The 25,237-nt window shown below is 35.5% G+C and overlaps 1 protein-coding gene and 1 long non-coding RNA gene across 3 annotated transcripts in view; both read right to left on the bottom strand.

Annotated features, from left to right (window-relative positions):
* LOC311301790 (interferon-induced very large GTPase 1-like) overlaps window positions 1-25,237 on the bottom strand; it is a 69,783-nt gene that overhangs the window by 35,515 nt on the left and 9,031 nt on the right. The window contains exons 3-4 of the mRNA XM_084427119.1: window positions 22,459-22,551; window positions 20,250-21,977 (exon numbers count right to left, since the gene is read on the bottom strand). Of these exons, the coding sequence (XP_084283245.1) occupies window positions 20,250-21,977; window positions 22,459-22,551 (1,821 nt within the window). The remainder of the gene's footprint in view (window positions 1-20,249; window positions 21,978-22,458; window positions 22,552-25,237) is intronic.
* On the bottom strand, window positions 8,652-11,919 carry LOC311302539. Of its 2 annotated transcripts, XR_014629584.1 has the most exons (5): window positions 11,073-11,919; window positions 10,815-10,985; window positions 10,653-10,716; window positions 10,504-10,557; window positions 8,652-9,803 (listed from the first exon to the last, which is right to left on the bottom strand). It is a non-coding gene; the product is annotated as an uncharacterized lncRNA (long non-coding RNA). The 2 variants fall into 2 exon arrangements; XR_014629583.1 differs by having other exon boundaries at window positions 8,652-10,557.

The following is a 25,237-nucleotide window of genomic DNA, read 5'->3' as shown; positions in this document are numbered from 1 at the left end:
TTGAAATTGTGTATAAAATAATAATTTAAATTCCTTCCGGCTCTGCACTGCTGTTGGTGCTTAAATGCTAGCTGTGCTGCTGTAATTGATGTGCTTACTGTGCTTGATGTACATTACATTTCTGATGTTTTGCTCTTCTGGCTCCGCATTGTGCTACAGCGATTCTACCTTCAACATCTTAAGTCTCTGTAAAATTATTAAGCAAACCACAGTGTATGAGTGTAAACCAAATACTAAGTATAGCAAAAGGCTTTAACTTTGAAAATTGTTAAATCGTTTCCAATGTGTAGCAAATGTTAAACCATGTGAATTGTGCAATGTTCAAAAGATTCCTAGTAAAAAAGAATGTATCCAAACAAGCCAAACAACCAGAAGGGCTTGGCCCCGGAAAGGCTGCTTGCAGCTTTTTAGGGGCCAAGCCCCGAAGGGGCAAGGCACCTATTGTATCTGTTAGTTTTCTTCTTATTATTATTATTATTAGGGGCCAAGCCCCGAAGGGGCAAGGCACCTATTGTATCTGTTAGTTTTCTTATAGTTCAAGCAGAAAATCAACAATATCATCATTAGATCTGTTGCATTTTACATCAACCAGTGTGCAAACAATGCTATTTCAATGCTATTACTGTAAAAATGTTGTCAGAGGTAGATTTTTATGATGAGGTTTCTATGTTTTAACTTCTATTGCAGTTGGTTTGAATTGAGTTTAACATTTTGGACACTATGCCACTTATGCCACTTTTTGGACGCTTATAGCCACAAACTGAATAGTGGCATGTTACTAATGTGATGGTTTAATTGACAGACATGTTAGTTATTTGTGCACCAATTATTTCACAATTTTGAATACCCTTTTGTAATTGTTTTAAATAATCATTGTATTTGTTTTTTTTTCATTTACTCAAAATAGTTTTTTAACCCCTAATGTTTTTAAATACACTTTATAATTAAATTGATCACCTCAGCACAGACAATACAAATTTGAATCATTTTAAACCCCTAATCTTGTATTAATGTAATTCTTAACATTGTCTACATTCAAAATTGTCATATGATACCATTGTCAAGACAATGTTCATGTTCAATGTTCAATGACTGAATTATACTGCTGTTTTGTCACATGCTGTAAATAGTTTTCTAATCTGTTTTTAAATGCACAATTATTTTAATTCAAAAGTTTTTAAAATGGAGTTTTCTTATCCATATGATTAATGCTGAAAAAAATCAAGGTTTATTCACATCCATCTTTCAAATATAATTGTATTTATTTGTATATTAAACACAACAAAATGGTACAATTGACTTTTGTTTATTTAAATAGTCAACAATTTCATACATCACACATTTTATCTATTTATACTATATATTCAAATTTACCAACACAATTCAATACTACAGCAGGGCTCAAAATACATACATAGAAAGTAATACTTCACAATTCAGCACCATATGTATAAAAACCAATGTGTGAACAATAACAAAACATGTCTTCAAGTTAGCACATGACATTGAGCATAAAGTAATTTCAACTAAACATATCTGATATACTATATATGTTCATCACCTTCACGTCATCAGCCATCACTGATAACTCATCACCTGCTTGTCATTTATCACCATAGACACTAATATTCATCACAGCTGTCTCTCTTTGTCTCATCACCTTTTGTAGTTCCATTCTGATCAATCATCCTTTGTGCATTCTTGTCTATTTAATGTGTCTGTATCCTGCCATATGTTCACCTTGATTAAGAGAAAACTGTTCCATACAAAACGTTCTAGCTTTGTTCAGAAGGAGATTTGTTCAGAAGGAGATTTGTTCAGAAGGAGATTTGTTCAGAAGGAGATTTGTTCAGAAGGAGATTTGTTCAGAAGGAGATTTGTTCAGAAGGAGATTTGTTCAGAAGGAGATTTGTTCAGAAGGAGATTTGTTCAGAAGGAGAAAGATTGTTCAGCCTGCACCCTGACACACAGGTTAGTCTAAATATACTTTTAATGATTTTTAAATTCAGAATATGACTTTAATATTTTATTTATAATATTTTGTGTAATTTCAAAGATACTCAAACTAAATCACAAAACATATGTCTGATAATTATAACCACATGTTAAATCATGTGACTCCTGTAAGTGATAATCATATTATTAAATCTGAATTTTTTTATTTTTTTTTATTTTTTTTTTTTAATGTGCATACAATATTTCTTATAGATATGGCAAGTCCATCAAATGTTGTTGGATTTATACACAACGTCACTGACATAAAACAGGGCCCCAAGAAACATTTTTTTGACGCAACATTACAACAAAAAGACATCACATCAACAATCAGAATATTCAGGCCTGAACTACACGGGCAATTCAAATCATCAGAAAATGATCGGTGAGTCAGTTACATATGTTGTTCTTATGAAAAGTACATTCACAATGACCTTTTAGCTCTAAACGCTTACTTAAAAATGGTTCTAAACCATACCATGTTAAAATTATTTGATTCATAAAAATTGCAGAACCCTTCCAGCTAAATAAACAATATTTGTAATGAAAGCGCTAGAACCCATGGTGTTATAAAAATACTTTTATTATGTTAGATTATTCTCATTAAAATTAATAACTGTATGTGATAAATATTTATTTGATTAATATTAATTTATATTTTTTCCTTTTTGAATTTATTAATATTGGGGTTTGTTTCACCCCTCAATCTTTGAGATGTAATTTTAATTTAGAGCCTCAAGATTGATTTAGTGGCTTTAATGATCTTGTGACTGGGATTGTTTATGCATGAAGATTGTATGAAAATTTGAAATTTAATATAAAAATACATTTTAAGATGCTTTAAATTGTTAGAATTCGAGTCTATAATATTTGTTTTAATTATGAATCTTTGATAAAGACATTTATTTTATTTAAAAAAAGAGGGAACAGACAACCATGAACTGTAACCTAAAGATCCATTTTAGTATATGACGATTTATTAGTACCATACAGTTATAAAAAGAAATGTTACTAAAGTGCAAGAAAACTTAAAACAATCATCTTTTTAGATTGTGTGACTTTACTCTTTAAACTGTATACCAGACAACTAACTATATTTCCTTAATCCATGCAACTCCTAGGAGACCCATTAAGCTGGAGAATATTGTGATACAACCTTCGCAGCTGTATTCCGGGAAAGTAGACATTCTTTTCACAAACACGTCTAAATTATTGTGTATAAGAGATGCTGGATTCATTTACAACACGCAAAAAACAGATCTGAAAGTGTTTACATTGGAGCACATCCTTAAAACCAGCTCCCAATATGAACGAGTAAGTACATTTTTATAAGAAAATTTGAATGTACAGTATCTATTTTAAATGGACTTAATCACATATTACTTAAACATTAACCACTATAACAGAAATACCCTTATAAACTTTGATTCCACAACTTGAATTTATATTGAACTAAATTTATGTGTGCATGCTGACACGAGAGAATTTTCAAGTTTGGTCCTAACATTAGGGGCTGTTTAGCCACACTTGCACATTTTACACTTCAAAAGAACATTGAAGCTGCATTGCACACCACTGTCTTTCAAATATATGGTGTGACTTGGCAGTAGAGATGTTCCGATACCCTTTTTCCCTTCCCGATACCGATTCCGATACCTGGACTCAGGGTATCGGCCGATACCGAGTACTGATCCGATACCTGGGTGTGTATACAGCTGCAATTCATACTAGCCCTGTATGAATTGATATAATTATTTTATGGTGTGCTTCAGACTAATCCCTTAATAAAACATGAACAAATACATACAGTGAACTAGAGTATTTTTATTATCTGACATACATTTCACAGCAATATATTATTTATTTTTCTTAAGTGAAAAAGAACTTCAAATGCAGCCACACATCTAATCCTATAAACTGAAAAAGGTATTTTAGTTTAATTAATTTAGTTTAATAAAAATAATCTCTTTATAACTTGAAGTCCAGAAACAATTTGCTAAATAAACGGCATTTCATTTTTGAAATACATAAGTAAAAAAAAAAAGAAAAAAAGTACAACAGTAACTTGTACTCAATCTAACGTTAGTCCTTTAAATAAGTGCAGCCACAATGTAGTGAAATAAGGGACATTCTAAAACGCTTAACGTGAAAAACGCTTAACGTGGCTTACTGTACTAAGACAGTGATATTAAAGGACCAAAATCAGCACACGTCATATTTATAAACCATAGTATGTATAAAAAATCAGATGAGCCCAGAATATGAACGCAACGCGTTTAATTACACGTTAAGCGTTTTCCTCCCATAGAAAACCGTTATAAGAAAAGGCTTAACGTGGCTTACTGTACTAAGACAGTGATATTACATGACCAAAATCAGCACACGTCATATTTATAAACCATACTATGTATAAAAAATCAGATGAGCCCAGAATATGGACGCAACGCGTTTAATTACACGTTAAGTGTTTTCCTCCCATAGAAAACCATTATAGGAAAAGGCTTAACGTGGCTTACTGTACTAATACAGTGATATTAAAAGACCAAAATCAGCACACGTCATATTTATAAACCATAGTATGTATAAAAAATCAGATGAGCCCAGAATATGAACGCAACGCGTTTAATTACACGTTAAGCGTTTTCCTCCCATAGAAAACCATTATAGGAAAAGGCTTAACGTGGCTTACTGTACTAAGACAGTGATATTACATGACCAAACTCTGCACACATCATATTTATAAACCATAGGCCTACTATGTATAAAAAATCAGATGAGCCCAGAATATGAACGCAACGCGTTTAATTACACGTTAAGTGTTTTCCTCCCATAGAAAACCATTATAGGAAAAGGCTTAACGTGGCTTACTGTACTAATACAGTGATATTAAAAGACCAAAATCAGCACACGTCATATTTATAGACCATACTATGTATAAAAAATCAGATGAGCCCAGAATATGAACGCAACGCGTTTAATTACACGTTAAGCGTTTTCCGAGGAAAACCGTTATAAGAAAAGGCTTAACGTGGCTTACTGTACTAATACAGTGATATTACATGACCAAAATCAGCACACGTCATATTTATAAACCATACTATGTATAAAAAATCAGATGAGCCCAGAATATGAACGCAACGCGTTTAATTACACGTTAAGTGTTTTCCTCCCATAGAAAACCATTATAGGAAAAGGCTTAACGTGGCTTACTGTACTAATACAGTGATATTACATGACCAAAATCAGCACACGTCATATTTATAAACCATACTATGTATAAAAAATCAGATGAGCCCAGAATATGAACGCAACGCGTTTAATTACACGTTAAGTGTTTTCCTCCCATAGAAAACCATTATAGGAAAAGGCTTAACGTGGCTTACTGTACTAATACAGTGATATTACATGACCAAACTCTGCACACATCATATTTATAAACCATACTATGTATAAAAAATCAGATGAGCCCAGAATATGAACGCAACGCGTTTAATTACACGTTAAGTGTTTTCCTCCCATAGAAAACCATTATAGGAAAAGGCTTAACGTGGCTTACTGTACTAATACAGTGATATTACATGACCAAACTCTGCACACATCATATTTATAAACCATACTATGTATAAAAAATCAGATGAGCCCAGAATATGAACGCAACGCGTTTAATTACACGTTAAGTGTTTTCCTCCCATAGAAAACCATTATAGGAAAAGGCTTAACGTGGCTTACTGTACTAAGACAGTGATATTACATGACCAAAATCAGCACACGTCATATTTATAAACCATACTATGTATAAAAAATCAGATGAGCCCAGAATATGGACGCAACGCGTTTAATTACACGTTAAGTGTTTTCCTCCCATAGAAAACCATTATAGGAAAAGGCTTAACGTGGCTTACTGTACTAATACAGTGATATTAAAAGACCAAAATCAGCACACGTCATATTTATAAACCATACTATGTATAAAAAATCAGATGAGCCCAGAATATGAACGCAACGCGTTTAATTACACGTTAAGCGTTTTCCTCCCATAGAAAACCATTATAGGAAAAGGCTTAACGTGGCTTACTGTACTAAGACAGTGATATTACATGACCAAACTCTGCACACATCATATTTATAAACCATACTATGTATAAAAAATCAGATGAGCCCAGAATATGAACGCAACGCGTTTAATTACACGTTAAGTGTTTTCCTCCCATAGAAAACCATTATAGGAAAAGGCTTAACGTGGCTTACTGTACTAATACAGTGATATTAAAAGACCAAAATCAGCACACGTCATATTTATAGACCATACTATGTATAAAAAATCAGATGAGCCCAGAATATGAACGCAACGCGTTTAATTACACGTTAAGCGTTTTCCTCCCATAGAAAACCGTTATAAGAAAAGGCTTAACGTGGCTTACTGTACTAATACAGTGATATTACATGACCAAAATCAGCACACGTCATATTTATAAACCATACTATGTATAAAAAATCAGATGAGCCCAGAATATGAACGCAACGCGTTTAATTACACGTTAAGTGTTTTCCTCCCATAGAAAACCATTATAGGAAAAGGCTTAACGTGGCTTACTGTACTAATACAGTGATATTACATGACCAAAATCAGCACACGTCATATTTATAAACCATACTATGTATAAAAAATCAGATGAGCCCAGAATATGAACGCAACGCGTTTAATTACACGTTAAGTGTTTTCCTCCCATAGAAAACCATTATAGGAAAAGGCTTAACGTGGCTTACTGTACTAATACAGTGATATTACATGACCAAACTCTGCACACATCATATTTATAAACCATACTATGTATAAAAAATCAGATGAGCCCAGAATATGAACGCAACGCGTTTAATTACACGTTAAGTGTTTTCCTCCCATAGAAAACCATTATAGGAAAAGGCTTAACGTGGCTTACTGTACTAATACAGTGATATTACATGACCAAACTCTGCACACATCATATTTATAAACCATACTATGTATAAAAAATCAGATGAGCCCAGAATATGAACGCAACGCGTTTAATTACACGTTAAGTGTTTTCCTCCCATAGAAAACCATTATAGGAAAAGGCTTAACGTGGCTTACTGTACTAAGACAGTGATATTACATGACCAAACTCTGCACACATCATATTTATAAACCATACTATGTATAAAAAATCAGATGAGCCCAGAATATGAACGCAACGCGTTTAATTACACGTTAAGTGTTTTCCTCCCATAGAAAACCATTATAGGAAAAGGCTTAACGTGGCTTACTGTACTAAGACAGTGATATTACATGACCAAACTCTGCACACATCATATTAATAAACCATACTATGTATAAAAAATAAGATAAGCCCAGAAATTGAACGCAACGCGTTTAAACACATTAAGCATTTTCCTCCCATAGAAAACCATTATAAGAAAACGCTGTGGAGTAAAAAAAAAAAAAAACGTTTCCCCACGCCCCTTTTTAGAGCACATGGTTGCCTCCAACCAATCACAAATCTTTGTTTTTGATTCGTCCAATCACCACACAATGTAATCTTTTGAAATGCATGCAACTGTCATCTGTAGGTATATAAGACACTGTCAAGTGGCACAAACTGTCATTTCTGCAGTCACCTTGCTAGTGTCGCTGTATGTCTTGCCGTTATTCAGTTGGATTCAGATTTTTGGTATCTAAATTTATTTAATCTAAAAGCCTTTTTAAAGGCTACAACTCATTATCACTGGTGTCATATATTACAGGGTATTCTTAATATACATATATTATATTGTATTCTATTATATATATTATATACTATATTATATTGTATACTTTATTATATTGTATACTATATTATATTGTATACTATATTATATTGTATACTATATTATATTGTATACTATATTATATTGTATACTATAATATATTATATTTTGTTTTATTAGATTTTTTTAGACTCGAATTTTCTTTATAAAAAGCCTTTTTAAAGGCTACAACTCATTTTCACTGGTGTCATATATTACAGGGTATTCTTAATATACACATATTATATTATATTATATATACTATATTATATTGTATACTATATTATATTGTACACTATATTATATTATATACTATATTATATTATATATATTATATTTTGTTTTATGCCTACATTGTTTTTTGGACTCGAATTTTCTTTATAAAAAGCCTTTTTAAAGGCTACAATTCATTTTCACTGGTGTCATATTAATTACCAGGGTATTCTTAATATACATATATTATATTATATACTATATTATATTATATTAGATACTATATTATATTTTGTTTTATTACATTATTTTTGGACTCAAATTTTCTTTATAAAAAGCCTTTTTAAAGGCTACAACTCATTTTCACTGGTTTCAAATTACCAGGGTATTCTTAATATACATATATTATATTATATATTATATATATTATATACTATATTATATTATATACTATATTATATTTTGTTTTATTACATTGTTTTGCTTTTTTCCCCCTTTGTTGTATATTCACATGGACACAGGTGAATATAAAAATGACTTTAATGCAAAAACAGTCAGAGTTTTCACTTAAAGAAGCAGAAGCAATTCTAGATGACGTTGAAAAATACAAGGAATTCATTTCCAGCGAACCTCCACTACATCCAAAGGGTGGTGATGTGTTCCTTTACAAAAGTTCACAGTCAGATAAATCTAAAATGGACTTTAGATTTGATCAAATGATGTGGAAGCAGAAAGGTTCAAATTATCACAACATTAGAAAGTATGGGGGAAGAGTTTTGAAACGCTACTATCACATTAGAGCTGGTGAATGTGAAAAAGGCACCTCCTCAGAATTCAGGAAGTGCATTTACTCTCTGGTTAATGATGACATAAATTTGGCAAAAAATTACTATTTGATTCATTACCTGGGAAATGAGACAGTATATGTACCACGAAAGCATGGAAATGCCAAAACGGACAGAGTGTTTATTCCTTCCAAAAAAGAAGTTTTCTCAGACATACTTTTAAATGACCACGGTCAAGCCCCTTCAAACATCTACAAAACAGTCCTTGCTAAAACGTGCAGTGGTAATCTGGAGCACATGGCAGTAAACACCCCACGAAACCTTAAACAAGTCCAGAACACAGTATATGCACAACGATGCAACCAACGAATCTCACGAGATGAACTGTTTAGTTTGCATGAATTGGCATACCAACTACCTGGTTTCATATGGCACATTACCACATTCCCGGACCTAATTGTTTATGCCGGCATGACAGACATTGTTGATTTGTCATGTGAAAACTTAGATGAATCAGTGAGGTTTGATTACCCACAAATGATAAGTTATGACACAACATTTCAAATGGGGGATTTTTATGTGTCTGTGCTGGCTATGAGAAACACTGCACTGGTCAATGACCCAGTGTATCCAGTTGGTTTCATGTTACATGAACGTAAATTCATGCAACACCATGAGAAATTTCTGACTGAGATTTTTGGAAAGCTGGGAATGGACTCAAAAAAATACCAAAAGATACCAGTGACAGTTGACAGGGAGAAAGGAATTGTTGGTGCTTTGAAAAAAAACTTTACCAATCTAAGTGTAGTGTTCTGCCGCAACCACATCTTACGAGATGTGGAATATTGGGTTAAGACACATGGGGGGAAAAGGGATGATGTGAAGGTCCTAAAAGACCACGTTGAGCAGCTCATTGATTCCTCCTGTCCAAATGAGTTTGATGCCCGCTATGATGCCTTCGCAAAAGTATGGTCAGAAGGATTCCTCTGCTACTTTGACCATCACCTGAAAGCAGACATTTGTGAAAACATGGCTGCATACTACACCAAACAATTCTGTGCATTTACAGACAAAACACCAACAAACAATATAAGTGAGAGCATCAACAAAATGATCAAATCCCAAAATGAATGGCGAGAACTTCCAGTGGACGCAATGGTGCTCTCACTGTACTACATGCAGTCATACTTTTTATTTGAATTTCAGAGGGCAAAATGTGGCTTGGGAAATTATGCAATGAAGCAGAACCTTAGTGTAGCAGTGACAGATGTGAAAATGCCCCCTTTTCTTCCTTTGGAAGAAATTATCAAAAGGATCAAGACCAACAAAGAAAATGAGCCATGCAAAGTTGAAGGAGTTAAACTTCTGTCTTCTCAGACATCTTTGGCCAAGACAGTCATTGAAATGGGTCTGGTGAGTCTAAATCCATCATTGAAAGTGTTTGTCGTGAAAAGTCCCTCAAACGAATCAGTACATGTAGTTCGAAATACTGCAAATGGTGCATTATGCTCTTGTCCCAGCACTGGAAAATGCTACCACATTTTTGCGGTAGAAATGGCTACGGGGCTTCACTTTGCTACAAATCGAACATACAGCCTCTCAGTGATGCGGAAGAGAGGGCGAGGCAATGAAACAAAATCGGGCCGGAAAAAACCCAGAACAAAAGACTATGATTATTTGGTGAACCCGGCACCAGACTCCTTACTGTCTTCAATGCCTGACTCTCTGGTAGACAACATTCCACAAATTCCTATGGATGCTGAAAAGGAGGACAAAACAGATCAAAATAAGTGTTCCGATACAGCTGCTCTGTCTAAGGAGCCACCACAGACTGATGCTGGAAAAGATACTTGCCAGTTTGGGTGCTCATATGAATCAGCCTCTTTGGTGGACAGCATGCCATCAGTTTCTTTAAATGCTGTAAATAAAAAAAATACAGAGCAGGAGTGTTCTGATAAAGCTACATTGTCAAACATGCCAGCACGACCAGGTGCTGAAAAAGAGGAGAACACTTACCAGTTTTGGCTTTCAAATGGCGACAGTCTGCCTCTAGAACCACACCTTTCCAGAGTATCCACACCAAACAGTACAGCAGCTTCATTTGCTCCTTGGATGAGCATCAGTGACATCATTCATGACTGGGCAAAGGTCTCTCCCAAAAGCCGCTGTCTTTCTCCAATGACCTGGCTTGAAGGGGAAACAATTGAGCAGGCAATTAATGTCTTCATTCATCAGCAAAAAAAGTCAGACTCAATTCTATGTGCACCCACATACCTTTACCAGCTAGCTGCACTAGGAGACTTTAGTCCAGTTTTGCAGTTTTGTGCTGCAAAAAAGGCTTTAAATTATGATCTAATCATAATTCCCTTCAACACTGACATTACTGGCCATGGATATCACTGGGTTCTTGCCACTGTAAATTTCAGAGAGCGAGAGATCTCAGTGTTCAATTCAATCCACAGTCTTAAAACTGTGAAGCATGCTGCTCCAAAACTAATGAAAGTAGTAGCTTGCATGTACACTTCAGCAACAGAAAACTTTCAGGCTTCTGACTGGAAAACTTCAGATGTGGTGAATACTCCACAACAAGGAAATGGGTATGACTGCGGTGTCTTTGCTGTAGTGAATGGTTGTGCTATCATTGACAACACACCATTAGGTCCAGTCAACAGTGTCAAGGCAAGAATGTGGATTCATACCCTTATTGAAAAGTATGAGCCTCCAAAGGTCAAAAGGGCGGGACTCTCACAGGAAAAACTGCAATGCTTTAAAAAAGAAGTACAGACATATGAGGCAGCCACACAAACAGTACATGTAAGCAAAGCAGATTACACTGGTACCTTGAAAAAACTACAACCGAACAGCAAAGACTGGACTCTCTGCTTAACCTCAACGTGTAAGGGTGACCCAAAGCACAGAGATGACTATATCTTGTGCATTATTTGCAGACGGTGGTTCCACCTTAAATGCACAAAATCAGCTGACCGGTTAGATGTTGCTTGCACTGATTATCATAAATGTCTTATGTGCTGTTCCTGAGGCAACACATTTGAAACAACACAATGAAATGTGTTAACACTGTGAATGGAATAGTGCAGGTTTCACTGATAAATAAAGTTGAGAGTGAACTGTTGCAAATACCCCCCCCCCCCCCCCCAAAAAAAAAAAAGAAATAAGTAAAAAATACTATAAAATATATATTATATTATTCCACATATATTATTATTATTCCATATATATTATTGTTATTTAACTTATATATTATTATTCCACATATATATTATTATTCCACATATATATTATTATTCCATATATATATAGCCTATGTGAATTTTATATATATATATATATATATATATATATATATATGTGTGTGTGTGTGTGTGTGTGTGTGTGTGTGTGTGTGTGTATGTATGTATGTATATATATATATATATATATATATATATATACACACACACACACACACACACACACACACACACACACACACACACACATATATATATACACACATACTCTGTGTGCCTAATTATTATGCTGGTTGGTTTTTAAGTTATTAAATTATTAAGTTGGTTTTCTGATAATATTTTTTTCCCAAGCACCTTTTAAATCTCTTTTTTGGCTCATTTTATCTGTAAAAGAAAACCGGCTTAATAATTATGCACACCTGAATATAATGTGTTTTTCATTTCCAGCCTTCATAAACAATTATATATCACTTAAAAATGATTAAATACAAAATTAACAGTAGTTGTTAAGATTAATGTGGTTTGGAATTGATAAAATGTGCTTGGGGAAAAAAATGTGATCAGAAAATCATAAATAATACATATGCACGCAGTGTATATAGATAGATAGAATAGATAATGTATACCATTTTTATATGTGTGTGTGTGTGCGTATATATATACATATACACACACACAATTAATAATTTGGCAGGGTCCAGCCAGGCTCCATCACCATCAAATCACGAAGGTCATCATCACCTGAATACTAATCACCTGCACCTGCACATCATCTCCTCATCATCACAGGGAGTGTAAAAGCACACACCTCACTCTGGCACTTTGTCTGGTCTTGTTTTGAGCTAGGGACTCACTTACCTCTTGTGCCTGCTAAATCCAAAGTATATGTTACCTCCATTGTCTTCCTGGTCCTCCATGTCTCCTGTCCTGTGACTCCGCTACTCACAGGTTCCCTCACCGTCTGTCATCCACGATCTCCTCCATCTTCTACAACACAATAGACTGTCAGTATTCACTCTGGTTACATTCACGTTTCACCTTGCTGCATCTGCCACACTCGCCAGTATTTCCTGTCTACCACCTTATCTCAAATAAACTGTTGTTCATCATCATTTTCTCTTTCTTGAGTCTCTGTTCTGTTACATTATTATTATTCAATAGTTATATATTCTTTAGATAATGTATATGCTATGTATGAAAGTCTATCTATCTATCTATCTATCTATCTATCTATCTATCTATCTATCTATCTATCTATCTATCTATCTATCTATCTATCTATCTATCTATCTATCTATCTATCTATCTATCTATCTATCTATCTATCATCAAATGTTTCAAATTTGAAGAAGGGTATGCCATATCCATATGCAGACTATATTATGTAGTTTAATATCTATAAAGCATTTGCTTCAAATTGTTGACAAACTTTAAGTTGGCATGAAAAAGCCTTGCCAGAAAGTTTGAAGAATTTTTAAAAGCTTGAAGGTTTTTTGAAGTTTTAATTAGTTTTTTTTAGTTTAGTAGTTTTACAAGTTTGTAGAAGTTTGTAGAAGTTTGAAGGTTTTCAGTTTAGAATTATTAGAATCGAAGCTTAAATGAGTCTTGATTGATTAGAAATAGTACATAGAATGGCAGCTGATGGAGTCGAAAGAAAGAAAGAAAGACAAAGAAAGAAAGAAAGTAGGAAAGAAAGAAAGAAAGAAAGAAAGAAAGAAAGAAAGAAAGAAAGAAAAAACTTAAATGAGTCTCAATAAATTAGAAATAGTACATCTGATTTTTTATACATAGTATAGTGATGTGTGCTGATTTTGGTCATGTAATATCACTGTATTAGTACAGTAAGCCACGTTAAGCCTTTTCTTATAACGGAACTATGGGAGGAAAACGCTTAACGTGTAATTAAACGCGTTGCGTTCATATTCTGGGCTCATCTGATTTTTTATACATAGTATGGTTTATTAATATGACGTGTGCTGATTTTGGTCATGTAATATCACTGTCTTAGTACAGTAAGCCACGTTAAGCCTTTTCTTATAACGGTTTTCTATGGGAGGAAAACGCTTAACGTGTAATTAAACGCGTTGCGTTCATATTCTGGGCTCATCTGATTTTTTATACATACTATGGTTTATAAATATGACGTGTGCTGATTTTGGTCTTTTAATATCACTGTATTAGTACAGTAAGCCACGTTAAGCCTTTTCCTATAATGGTTTTCTATGGGAGGAAAACACTTAACGTGTAATTAAACGCGTTGCGTTCATATTCTGGGCTCATCTGATTTTTTATACATAGTATGGTTTATAAATATGACGTGTGCTGATTTTGGTCATGTAATATCACTGTCTTAGTACAGTAAGCCACGTTAAGCGTTTTCTTATAACGGTTTTCTATGGGAGGAAAACGCTTAACGTGTAATTAAACGCGTTGCGTTCATATTCTGGGCTCATCTGATTTTTTATACATAGTATGGTTTATTAATATGACGTGTGCTGATTTTGGTCATGTAATATCACTGTATTAGTACAGTAAGCCACGTTAAGCCTTTTCCTATAATGGTTTTCTATGGGAGGAAAACACTTAACGTGTAATTAAACGCGTTGCGTTCATATTCTGGGCTCATCTGATTTTTTATACATACTATGGTTTATAAATATGACGTGTGCTGATTTTGGTCTTTTAATATCACTGTATTAGTACAGTAAGCCACGTTAAGCCTTTTCCTATAACGGTTTTCTATGGGAGGAAAACGCTTAACGTGTAATTAAACGCGTTGCGTTCATATTCTGGGCTCATCTGATTTTTTATACATACTATGGTTTATAAATATGACGTGTGCTGATTTTGGTCTTTTAATATCACTGTATTAGTACAGTAAGCCACGTTAAGCCTTTTCCTATAATGGTTTTCTATGGGAGGAAAACACTTAACGTGTAATTAAACGCGTTGCGTTCATATTCTGGGCTCATCTGATTTTTTATACATAGTATGGTTTATAAATATGACGTGTGCTGATTTTGGTCATGTAATATCACTGTATTAGTACAGTAAGCCACGTTAAGCCTTTTCCTATAATGGTTTTCTATGGGAGGAAAACACTTAACGTGTAATTAAACGCGTTGCGTTCATATTCTGGGCTCATCTGATTTTTTATACATAGTATGGTTTATAAATATGACGTGTGCTGATTTTGGTCATGTAATATCACTGTCTTAGTACAGTAAGCCACGTTAAGCCTTTTCTTATAACGGTTTTCTATGGGAGGAAAACGCTTAACGTGTAATTAAACGCGTTGCGTTCATATTCTGGGCTCATCTGATTTTTTATACATACTATGGTTTATAAATATGACGTGTGCTGATTTTGGTCCTTTAATATCACTGTATTAGTACAGTAAGCCACGTTAAGCGTTTTTCACGTTAAGCGTTTTAGAATGTCCCTGAAATAAGAGACTTGAGTAATAGAGTATAAATAAACCTCAACTAAAGATGTCGGTAGTAAAGCTGATTGTTTTCACATCTTTTAGTTTACATGAAATGTGTTTACGCACTATCTCGAATAGGGAACGCTGTTTCAGAGATGTATTTGCGACCAGACAAACTGTACCGCGGCTCCAAATGCTCAATTAAGCGGCGAAATCCATTGTTTTCGATGACTGAACAGCGGCTGGTCATCCCGAATAATAAACTCAATAATTTTGTTGGATAAATGTATCGCTCGTTGGCTGTCTTTTGAAAACTTTTCTCTTCGTTTGAATGAAGATTCCAGAGATTGTTGATTCTGGCGCGGCTCATCCTTCTCTGCCCTTGCGTTTATGTAACCGTCGTGTTCTGCGGGGTGACGCGTCTTCAAATGCTTTATTAAGTTACTCGTGTTGAAGTTGCTTCTTCTTGTGCCACCCCTCGAAATTACAGTATGGCATATGAGACATGTCGCCGTTTTAATGGCTGGTTGGTCCAGTCTGAAATACTGCCAAACAGCGGACATACTGCCAGCGCGCGTTTTCATTTCTTCTTCGCTGCTCTAAACAGTGGTTGCTTGTGGCAACAGCACAACTTCCTGCGTTGCCACAAGCAAACACTGTTTAGAGCAGCGAAGAAGAATTGATCTCCGATTTGCCGCGTTAAGCAAAGCTAGGGTGCTTTACTAGGTAATGTTATTGTTTAAGAAAATGGTATCGGATCGGTATGTGGGTACGAGTACTCGCCGATACCGATGCCAGCATTTTGATTGGTATCGGCGGCATTTCCGATACTGGTATCGGAATCGGAACAACTCTACTTGGCAGTATGATTTGAAAATGTATCCACAGTCTGCTTTTAAAGAGAACTCCTATGCTTATTTATATGCATATAAAAAAATAACATTATTTTAATGTAATTGAAATAAACATGTTACTGAAATTGAAAACGAGCTTTAACATACTGTTTTACTAATCTGTGTAAATTTCTCTTTCAATAGGTACTACTCAATGTCAAAATCGCTCAACAGGAGAGCGAGGGCCACAATATAATGAGAGATGGAACTTTCCTGGAAAAAACCATTTACACTGTTTGTGACGCAACATCATCTGCAGAACTGACTGTGTGGGGCGAGCACTGCCTTGAAGTTGACCGGTGGTACAGCATGTCAAATATCTCCGTAAGACAATACAACAAACCATACTTGACTACAACCAAAGACACAGAATTCAGAATCATTAATTCTCAAGACACTGCAGTCCTTCTTCCAACCACATCTTCAAACAGTCAAAACTGTGAAATAATTGGCGCACAAATTACAAATACGTATATCTGTCCATTAAAACACCCTATCAATATGTCACTATCAAGCTCAAAAATACTGTGTGAGAAATGTAAAACTCAATTCAAATCAGCTGCAATACAAATGAAAACTTTCGGGAACTTAACAATGAAATCTACATCTGGCAAAATATTTACAGCCAAAATTGGCAATAACATTATTGGCACAATCGTTGACTTAAAACGCAGTAGATCTGACGACGATATTGTTGATGCACTACTTGAATTACCAGAAATGAAAGTCACAACACATAATGATTTTATCATAAAGATTGAGCCAATTAACACCAACACAATAACTGATGATAGAGCTGGACCATCTACACCTTTCTTCCAAGATACAGACTTGGATCAAGACATGCTTCAAATTCATACACCACCACAGAGTACACATCCTACACCAACTGACACATCTGATTATGCAATTCAAGACACACAAACTGACATTGAGACGCCATCACCACCAGTACAAGAGCCAAAACACACAAATAAAAAGTTGAGATCTGTAGGCATGCAATTAAAAACAAAAAAATGATTTTTTTTCCCGCTAATATATATATATATATATTTTTTTTTTTATATACCTTTGCAGGTATTTCTCATTACCATTGTTGGTATGATTATATTTGATGCATCTAATGTGTTTTTTTTTTTTTTAAATTTGTAAATTTATAATTTAAATGATAGTGTGGAAGAGAATTTTTAATTTCTTGTTGAAAATATACTTTGTATTTAATTGGTTAAACTAAGACCAAAAGTATCTCTTAAACAATATATTTTGTTTATTCTTGTGATCATATTGTCAAGTGTTTATAGGTAGTGTTATATTATATATGTTGATGTTACCCTTTTGTTTGATACCTTTGCAGGTATTTGTGATTACCATTGTTGGTATGATTTATCATTTATTTATGTAATGTGTTATTTGTATTAGTTTTTTACTTTTGCAAATATTGATAATTGATTGCATGGAAGAGAACTTTTTGATTTCTTGTTGAAAACATACTATGTATTAAATTGGTTTAAACTAAAAGCAAAACTGTCCCTTTTTATAATACAATCTACTTTGTTCATTCTTGTAATGCAAATTTGAATTTTCAGCATCATTACTCTAGTCTATAATGTCATATGGTTTACAAATCATTTTAATATACTTATTTTCTGCTCAAGAAATGTTTCTTATTACAGAAAACAGCAATGCTCCTTATTGTAGTTTGAAAACTGAAATACAGAATATTTTAGACATGTTCAAAAAAATTGTTAGCTGATAAATAAAAAAATAAAAAAAAATTTTCTGCATGAAAATGTTTTTCATTTCATTTGGCATAAACATCTTGTCAAGTATTTATGTATTCATAGGTAGTGTTATGATACATATTTTGATTACCTTTGCAGGTATTTGTGATTACCATTGTTGGTATGTATCTAATGTGTATTTCGTATTTTGATTACTATTTGGAGGTATTTGCGATTACCATTGTTGGTATGATTATATAATATATATAATTTTTTTTCATGTAAACATGTTTAAATAATGATTGAAATGACTTTATGGGAAAAAAATCTATTTATTTTTGCCAAATATATTTTGCATTAAATTGATCTAAACTGAGTAAAACTGTCCCTTATTTTTACTACGATATATTTTGTTCATTCTTATAATGCAAAATTTAATTTTCAGGATCTTATCTCTAGTCTTTAATGTCATATGTTTTAGAATTAATTTTAATATGCTGATTTACTGCTCAAATGTTTTTATCACTAACAGCGCCACCTATGGGTCATGAGATATGGAAAATGGCTGTTTTGGCCAAAAACTTTTGAACAGTGTCAGAAAATCATGAAATTTGGTATCTATGGATTCCTTGGGTCATGCTGAATCCGTGGATACTGATTTTGCCAGGATTGGAAGAACCACTTGTCCGCCATTTTGATTTGTGTCATAAATTGCAATATCTTATAAAGCATTTGACATATCGGCACCAAAATTGGTAAGGATCATCATTAGCATGGCCTGAAGGTACCTGAGAACTTTGAACACAGTGCCACCTAGTGTTCCAGAGATATAAGATATTTTGCAAAAACGCTTATAACTCTTGAAAACATTGTTCAAATTTTGATTTCTTTGCTTCATTATTTTCCTTGGCTTATGCCGATTCGGTCGAAATCTCATTTGTCATTTTCCAACAATGTGACTGTCCACCATATTGGAACAAATGAAAAACAGTTTTTTCGCTACTCCTCCTTCAAATTTTGCTCAATTTTGTCCAAACATGTGCTCAAATGATCTTTGGACTTAGCCGCATAGAAATGACTGAACAGAATTTTTTGCTATACTGGAAAAAAAAAAGTTATGATGTCGCAAACTTAATGAGGTCGACCCATAATTGGTTTAGAGGCTGTAACTTGGGAACAGATTGTCACAAAATCATAAAATTGGTGTCTATCGATTCCTTGCGTCATGTCGAATCCGAGGATATCTTTTTTGCCAGGATTGGATATACCAGATCATAAGCTACATTAGCATTAAGATAGCTTAGCATGCTAATCTGGTTAACTTGCTTTTGTGTGCTCATTCTTACACTGAAGCTCTCCTCTGCAGTTAATGATTGTACGTCCTCTGAGTGGTGCAATCTGCTAAACCATGTATCTAGAATCCTGAACCATTCTGGTCGTGGGTTCGAGTCCCATGTGGGATGACTTTAAAGTTGTGTATAAAGTTGTCATTTAAATTCCTTCCGGCTCTGCACTGCTGTTGGTGCTTAAATGCTCGCTGTGCTATATTTAATTTCTGCTGTTTTTGTTCTTGCGGCTCTGCACTGCTGTTGGTGCTTAAATGCTTGCTGCCCTGCTGTGCTTCATGTACATTTACATGTATATTCAATTTCTGCTCTTTTTGTTCTTCTGGCTCCGCACTGCTGTTGGTGCTTAAATGCTTGCTGTGCTGCTGTAATTGATGTGCGTACAGAACTTGCTGTGCTTGATGTACATTAAATTTCTGATGTTTTGCTCTTCTGGCTCCGCATTGCGCTACAGCGGCTGTTGCTTGCTCTGCCTTGCAGGGCTTGGCCCCGTATTGCTGCTTGCAGCTATATTTTTTTTTGTGTTTGAGATCCTCCGTGATTTGTGGTTGATGTGGCTGTGTTATTTCGTTTTATAATTTTGTATGTAACTAATAGTTCTATTTTCCTTGTGAAAAGATGTTGCCGTATGCTGCAGAGTGGCTGATGCAAATAAATAAATAAGCTTCACTGCTGTGATGACCACCAACTTGGTGTCCTCCTCATTCAACCATCATTCAAACACAACTCAGAGACATTTGGGGGAGCACACAGACATATATATATATATTTTAGATAAAGATTAATGCAAAGAAATGTGCATATGACACTCACCTGAAGTCTGTATGGGGCCGATAGGTTCACTGGCTTCACTCACTCCCACTTTACCCACTATCCTGTAGCGGATCGAGTACTGCTTTCCAAACTCCAATCCAGTCAGAGTAAAGACTTCCTCAGCTGTGTTTTTGATAATCCACTGTTTCTCAGCGCCAGAATCTGCTTTCTTCTGCTGGTACTCCACTCTGTACCTTACAGTTTCTCCAGTTGGGGACTTCTGCAGTTTCAGGGACACACTGTCCTCCAGGACCTCGATCACTTCTAGTGGAGGAGGCTTTGACACGGGCTGGAACTGTGTGTCTGTCAGCTTCCCTGATTCATACAGATAGATAGAGGAGCCAGGATTGGAGGGATCAGAGATTGCAGAAATAATGAATCGATATCTCTTTTCGTCTTTATTAGCCTCTGAAAAACTTCTGAAAAGAGATAAGTTCTTTCTCATCTTTGAGATGACATCAGGATTGTTGTGCCACTCTACAGATGCTAAAGTGCTAGAATTGTGTTTCTTTCCCACATCTAGCTCTTTAAACTCATCAGATTCCCGAAACTTCTTCATGGCTGAAAGATACGGGTCTTCATACTTCAGAGATGTGAAGGTCAAGCACACCACAACATCAATATCAGGATTAAAGAGGATAATGTTGAGACGGTTTGAGTCTTCAGTATTGATTCTCTCCAGCATCTTGGTTTGAAAACTCAAGAGGTTAACTTCAGACGTTGCATGATCTAACCACTGGTTAAGCATGCTAGCATTAAAGGGAGAGCTGTAGTGGATCTTCAGGATGTCTTCCAAAGAATTTTGCTCCATCTCTCCTCCTCGTATAGCAAGCAAGACCTTGGCCACTTCTTTCAGGAGCACCGTTTCGTAAGTGCTAAGAGAGCCCTGAAATAAACGGAGCCTCTCTTTGATGTCTTTTAAAACATTTACCATCGGTTTACTAGACAGGTCGTGGCAAGTCCTCTGTACTTCTCCCAGCCCCTCTATTATATCTTCAGTGTTGGAAACCAGACTTGTGCTAACTTCTCTCTCCAACTTAGCAGCTTTTGTATCCAGTAGAGAAAGAGGATAGAGATTGACCTTTATTGGAACTGCATTCTGTGGGTTCCCCTTCAGTATAGTGGGGAGCTTCTTGTACACCTCTAGGGCCTCCATGAAAGTGGTGGGGTTCTGCTCAAGGCAGACGTCACCATAAAATGTGCAGGTGATATTCTCAGCAACTTTCTTTTGAGCATCTGTCATATTTACAGCTCCTTGTCCCTCAATAGAAAATGTAGGAATCTTCTCGACCATGACATTCAGTTCTCCCTCAATCTCCTGCTTTTCTTCGTCTTCTGAAAATTTCCGATCAAACACCATGACGGCCTTAGCTCCGTATAGTACACCTGTGACCACATGAGTTGCAGTTTTCTGGTCAAAGACCTCAGGGTAGGTGATGTGTCTCACTCCCAGATGGCTCATAGTGAGCTTTTCAAATCTTGTGGTTTCACTGTAATACATTGTAACTCTGGACTGATGGTTTGAGGATTTGGTGTCACTCAGGAACTTGGCAGATCCTCCCACCTCCACCAGCCCTCCCAAGAAGCTGGCCTTCAGGGAAGCACTCACATCCAGGAGACTGGACTTACTAGAGAGAGAGTCGGAGCTACTGAACTTCAAATCTGTCATGGGCTGTGGACGGGTGTCCAAATCTGCATCCAGTGACTTCTTATCCCACAGAGTGACACCTGAAATGAGACATGGCTTTAACAGTTAAGTCAAGTCAAGTCACCTTTATTTATATAGCACTTTTTACAATACAGATAGTTTCAAAACAGCTTTACAGAGAGAACAGAAAAGTAATGTAACAAAGATTGTTTCTAGAAGAAAATAGCGCCAACGTCCAGATTAAGTAAGTACAGAGATGGTTCATTTTTGTTTAAAAAAAATATATATATATATATATATATATAGTAGCTCTGGAAAAAAAATGTGACGTCATCGTCCAGCTCAGTTCAGTTCTCATATAATGATGTCAATGCAGGCAGATCAATAATATTGTTGAATATTAACGTGTGAGGACGCAATGTCAACATGCCGATTTTGTATCTATAAGACTACTAATTTAATGGTTATGTGTTTTCTCTTAAATCTCTAAATTACCACATTGTTGATTCACATTTGGGTGAAAAAGAGAGTAAAAAGCATTTTAGTAGTACAATACACCACCTGGAATGAAGGTATCCTTGCGGCAGTCATAAAGTATACCAGGATGCAGAGGTCTTCCTAGAGCTGCCACTTCAATGGTCTGTGATTCCATGGCTGCAGGAAATAACAATGAACAATGGAGATATTTATACATTTGAAGTTTAATAATGAATACTTTATCATTCTAAAATTATTTTTACTTGTTACTAATTTCATTAGTTTACTAATTGTTTTAACGTTCCTTAACCCCTTAAACCCGAATTGCGTGCAGCATCACGCAAAAATAAAGGTTTACAGTAACGGACGCGACTGTTAATGCGTTATTGGTAGTGACCCATGATAGATTTATTTTGTGTCTTTCCTAGAATGGGCAGTTTGTGACTTTCCGAGATAAACAACATAAAGTAGCACTCGTATTACAAAACATTCAGTGACACATACCAATCAAATACAGACGTGACACAAATTACACGTTTATTAAAATATTAAAGGTGCTGTAAGCGATGTCAGGCCAAAACATTTTTTGTCACATACAGCAAACATCTCCTCACTATCCGCTAGCTGCCTGTCCCCTGAACACACTGTAAAAAAACGCGGTCTCTCTAGACACCACAGGCTCCACAAACGACAACAAAAACAAACTGGGCTCACCCGCACAACGAAACCATTAACAAACACTATTCCAGCCAATCACTGGCAAGAAGTATTTGAGGGTGGGGTCTGCGGGGTTATTGCGCGTGCACATGAAGGGTATGTGTGAAGGAGAGAGAAGCATCAAGAGGGAAGTTTGAATAATGGCCGACACACGACCAAAGAAATGACGTTCCGATGAACAACTTACAAAGAAGAGGGAAAAGGATAAGGAATGCGCAAAGTCCCGGATTTACATCGGGAAAGCATAAGGGCTTCCAATCCGACATTCAGTTGCTCTGTTTTTGCAGAACAGGTGGGTAAATCCATTTTTTTGTTCTAAATTGACGTTTATGTTCGCCAAACCAACACAAGGATATAATAAGCTAGAACTATGCAGTCAGTGTTTGTGTTTATGTTCATGTTTTTAGCAGCTAGCGATCAATCTGTATTGTAAATGATCAAACAAATTCACAGTAGGGCGACAATTTGTGTGAATGATTGTTTTCATCCACTGTTTGTTATGAATTTGAATGTTCATTTATAGAGACGGGAGGGGGAGGAGACGGGATGAGGAGGAGGGAGGGTCTAGCTAGCCTCCGTTTTGTTTGACAATAATTCAAACGTCAACAAGAGGTTACGTCTCCCGACATCGCCTACAGAACCTTTAATGCACTTTAATTCGTTTAATTGATATTTTAAATATCACAAAATTAGGCTATTGCTATAGGTGTTCGATTAATCTGTCAGTCACTACTGGAGGTGTCGCAACACGGTGACATGTTCCGTGGCACATGCCAATAATGTAAGTGACACATGCCACTATCCACTGGCACATGCCAATGAAGACCGGATGTGCCACCGGATGTGCCAATGCGCATAGTGACATGTGCCATTGGCTTCTGTGCGTCAGATGCCATGTCACTTAATGTTAAAACTGCTACTGCTAGCAAGGTAGCTTAGACTTGGCCTTTTTCCTCGTATCTTCATGAAACATACATCGGTCATGAAAAATGACATATCGTTATTTACAGCAGGAGCTCACGATTACAAAGAGCCCAAACTTAATATATTCCATCAATCAGATCTAAAGATATTTCCTCATAAAAAATATACCTCAGACGCACCTATCCTAGTATACTCATGAAGCACTCGCGTTTGGTTTTCAATTATAACTTTAACAAGCATGCACAGATCGTAGAACTATGCACGCACATCATTATTTTCAGCAGACTCTCACGATTAAAAAGAGCCCAAGCTCATCAAAATCCATCACTCAGATCTAAAGATATTCCTCGTGGGAGTTGTAACACTCGAACCCCCATCGGCACGCATAGAGCACTTTTTATAGATGTAGCACTTGTCGCGTTTTAACTCATAACTCAATGAAGCATGCATCAATTGTGGAAAAAGGCACAGCATTATTTACAGCAGATTGTTAAGATTAAAAAGAGCCCAAACTCACCATAATCCATCACTCAGATCTAAAGTTATCCCTCATGGCGTTGTAACACAAAAAATAACACAGGCGAATCTATGAAGTAGCAATAGCAGGGATGCGATGTTGTTTTGAAGTGACGTTTCAGCTCATAACTCAATTAAACATGAATGGATTGTGAAAAATCACACATCTTTATTGACAGCAGATTCTCACGATTACAAAGAGCCCAAACACAACATAATCCATTGCTTTGATCACGAGATATTCCTCACGAAGTGATGCATACTTGGCTAAAAAACAAGTCTCTCATCCTTCTGGGGTGCAAAGTGTTTTCCAGTTTTCCCGGAACCGTCCGTGCTCGTTTTCAAACGTGGAATAACACAAAATATGTATCATATTAAAGCTTAGAATCTCATCTTTTTAAAGCATCTAACCACTTCGATCAACTCTGAACGTGTGCTGACTAGTCTCTCTAAACCGGAGTGTACCGCCCGCAGACGCCCCTCAGACGCCACCTAGCTGCGAAAATATTCATTATCATATTTTTCAAAAATATTGCCTTGATTCAAACAAAATTGGTGTCATTTGAAAGCGTAGAGTCTAAACTTTACAGTCAATTTAGCCAATTTGAAAAACTCCTAAGTATTTCTGAGTTATTTGCTGATAAACAGAATATTTTTTTTCCATAATCTATAAAATACTTTTTTTGTACTGTGTACTGCAATGTGT

Source organism: Rutilus rutilus (genome assembly GCF_951802725.1).
Source record: "Rutilus rutilus genome assembly, chromosome: 1".
Classification (NCBI taxonomy): domain Eukaryota; kingdom Metazoa; phylum Chordata; class Actinopteri; order Cypriniformes; family Leuciscidae; genus Rutilus; species Rutilus rutilus.
Note: the sequence above shows the minus strand (reverse complement) of the source record. Positions and strands in the feature narration are given on the sequence as shown.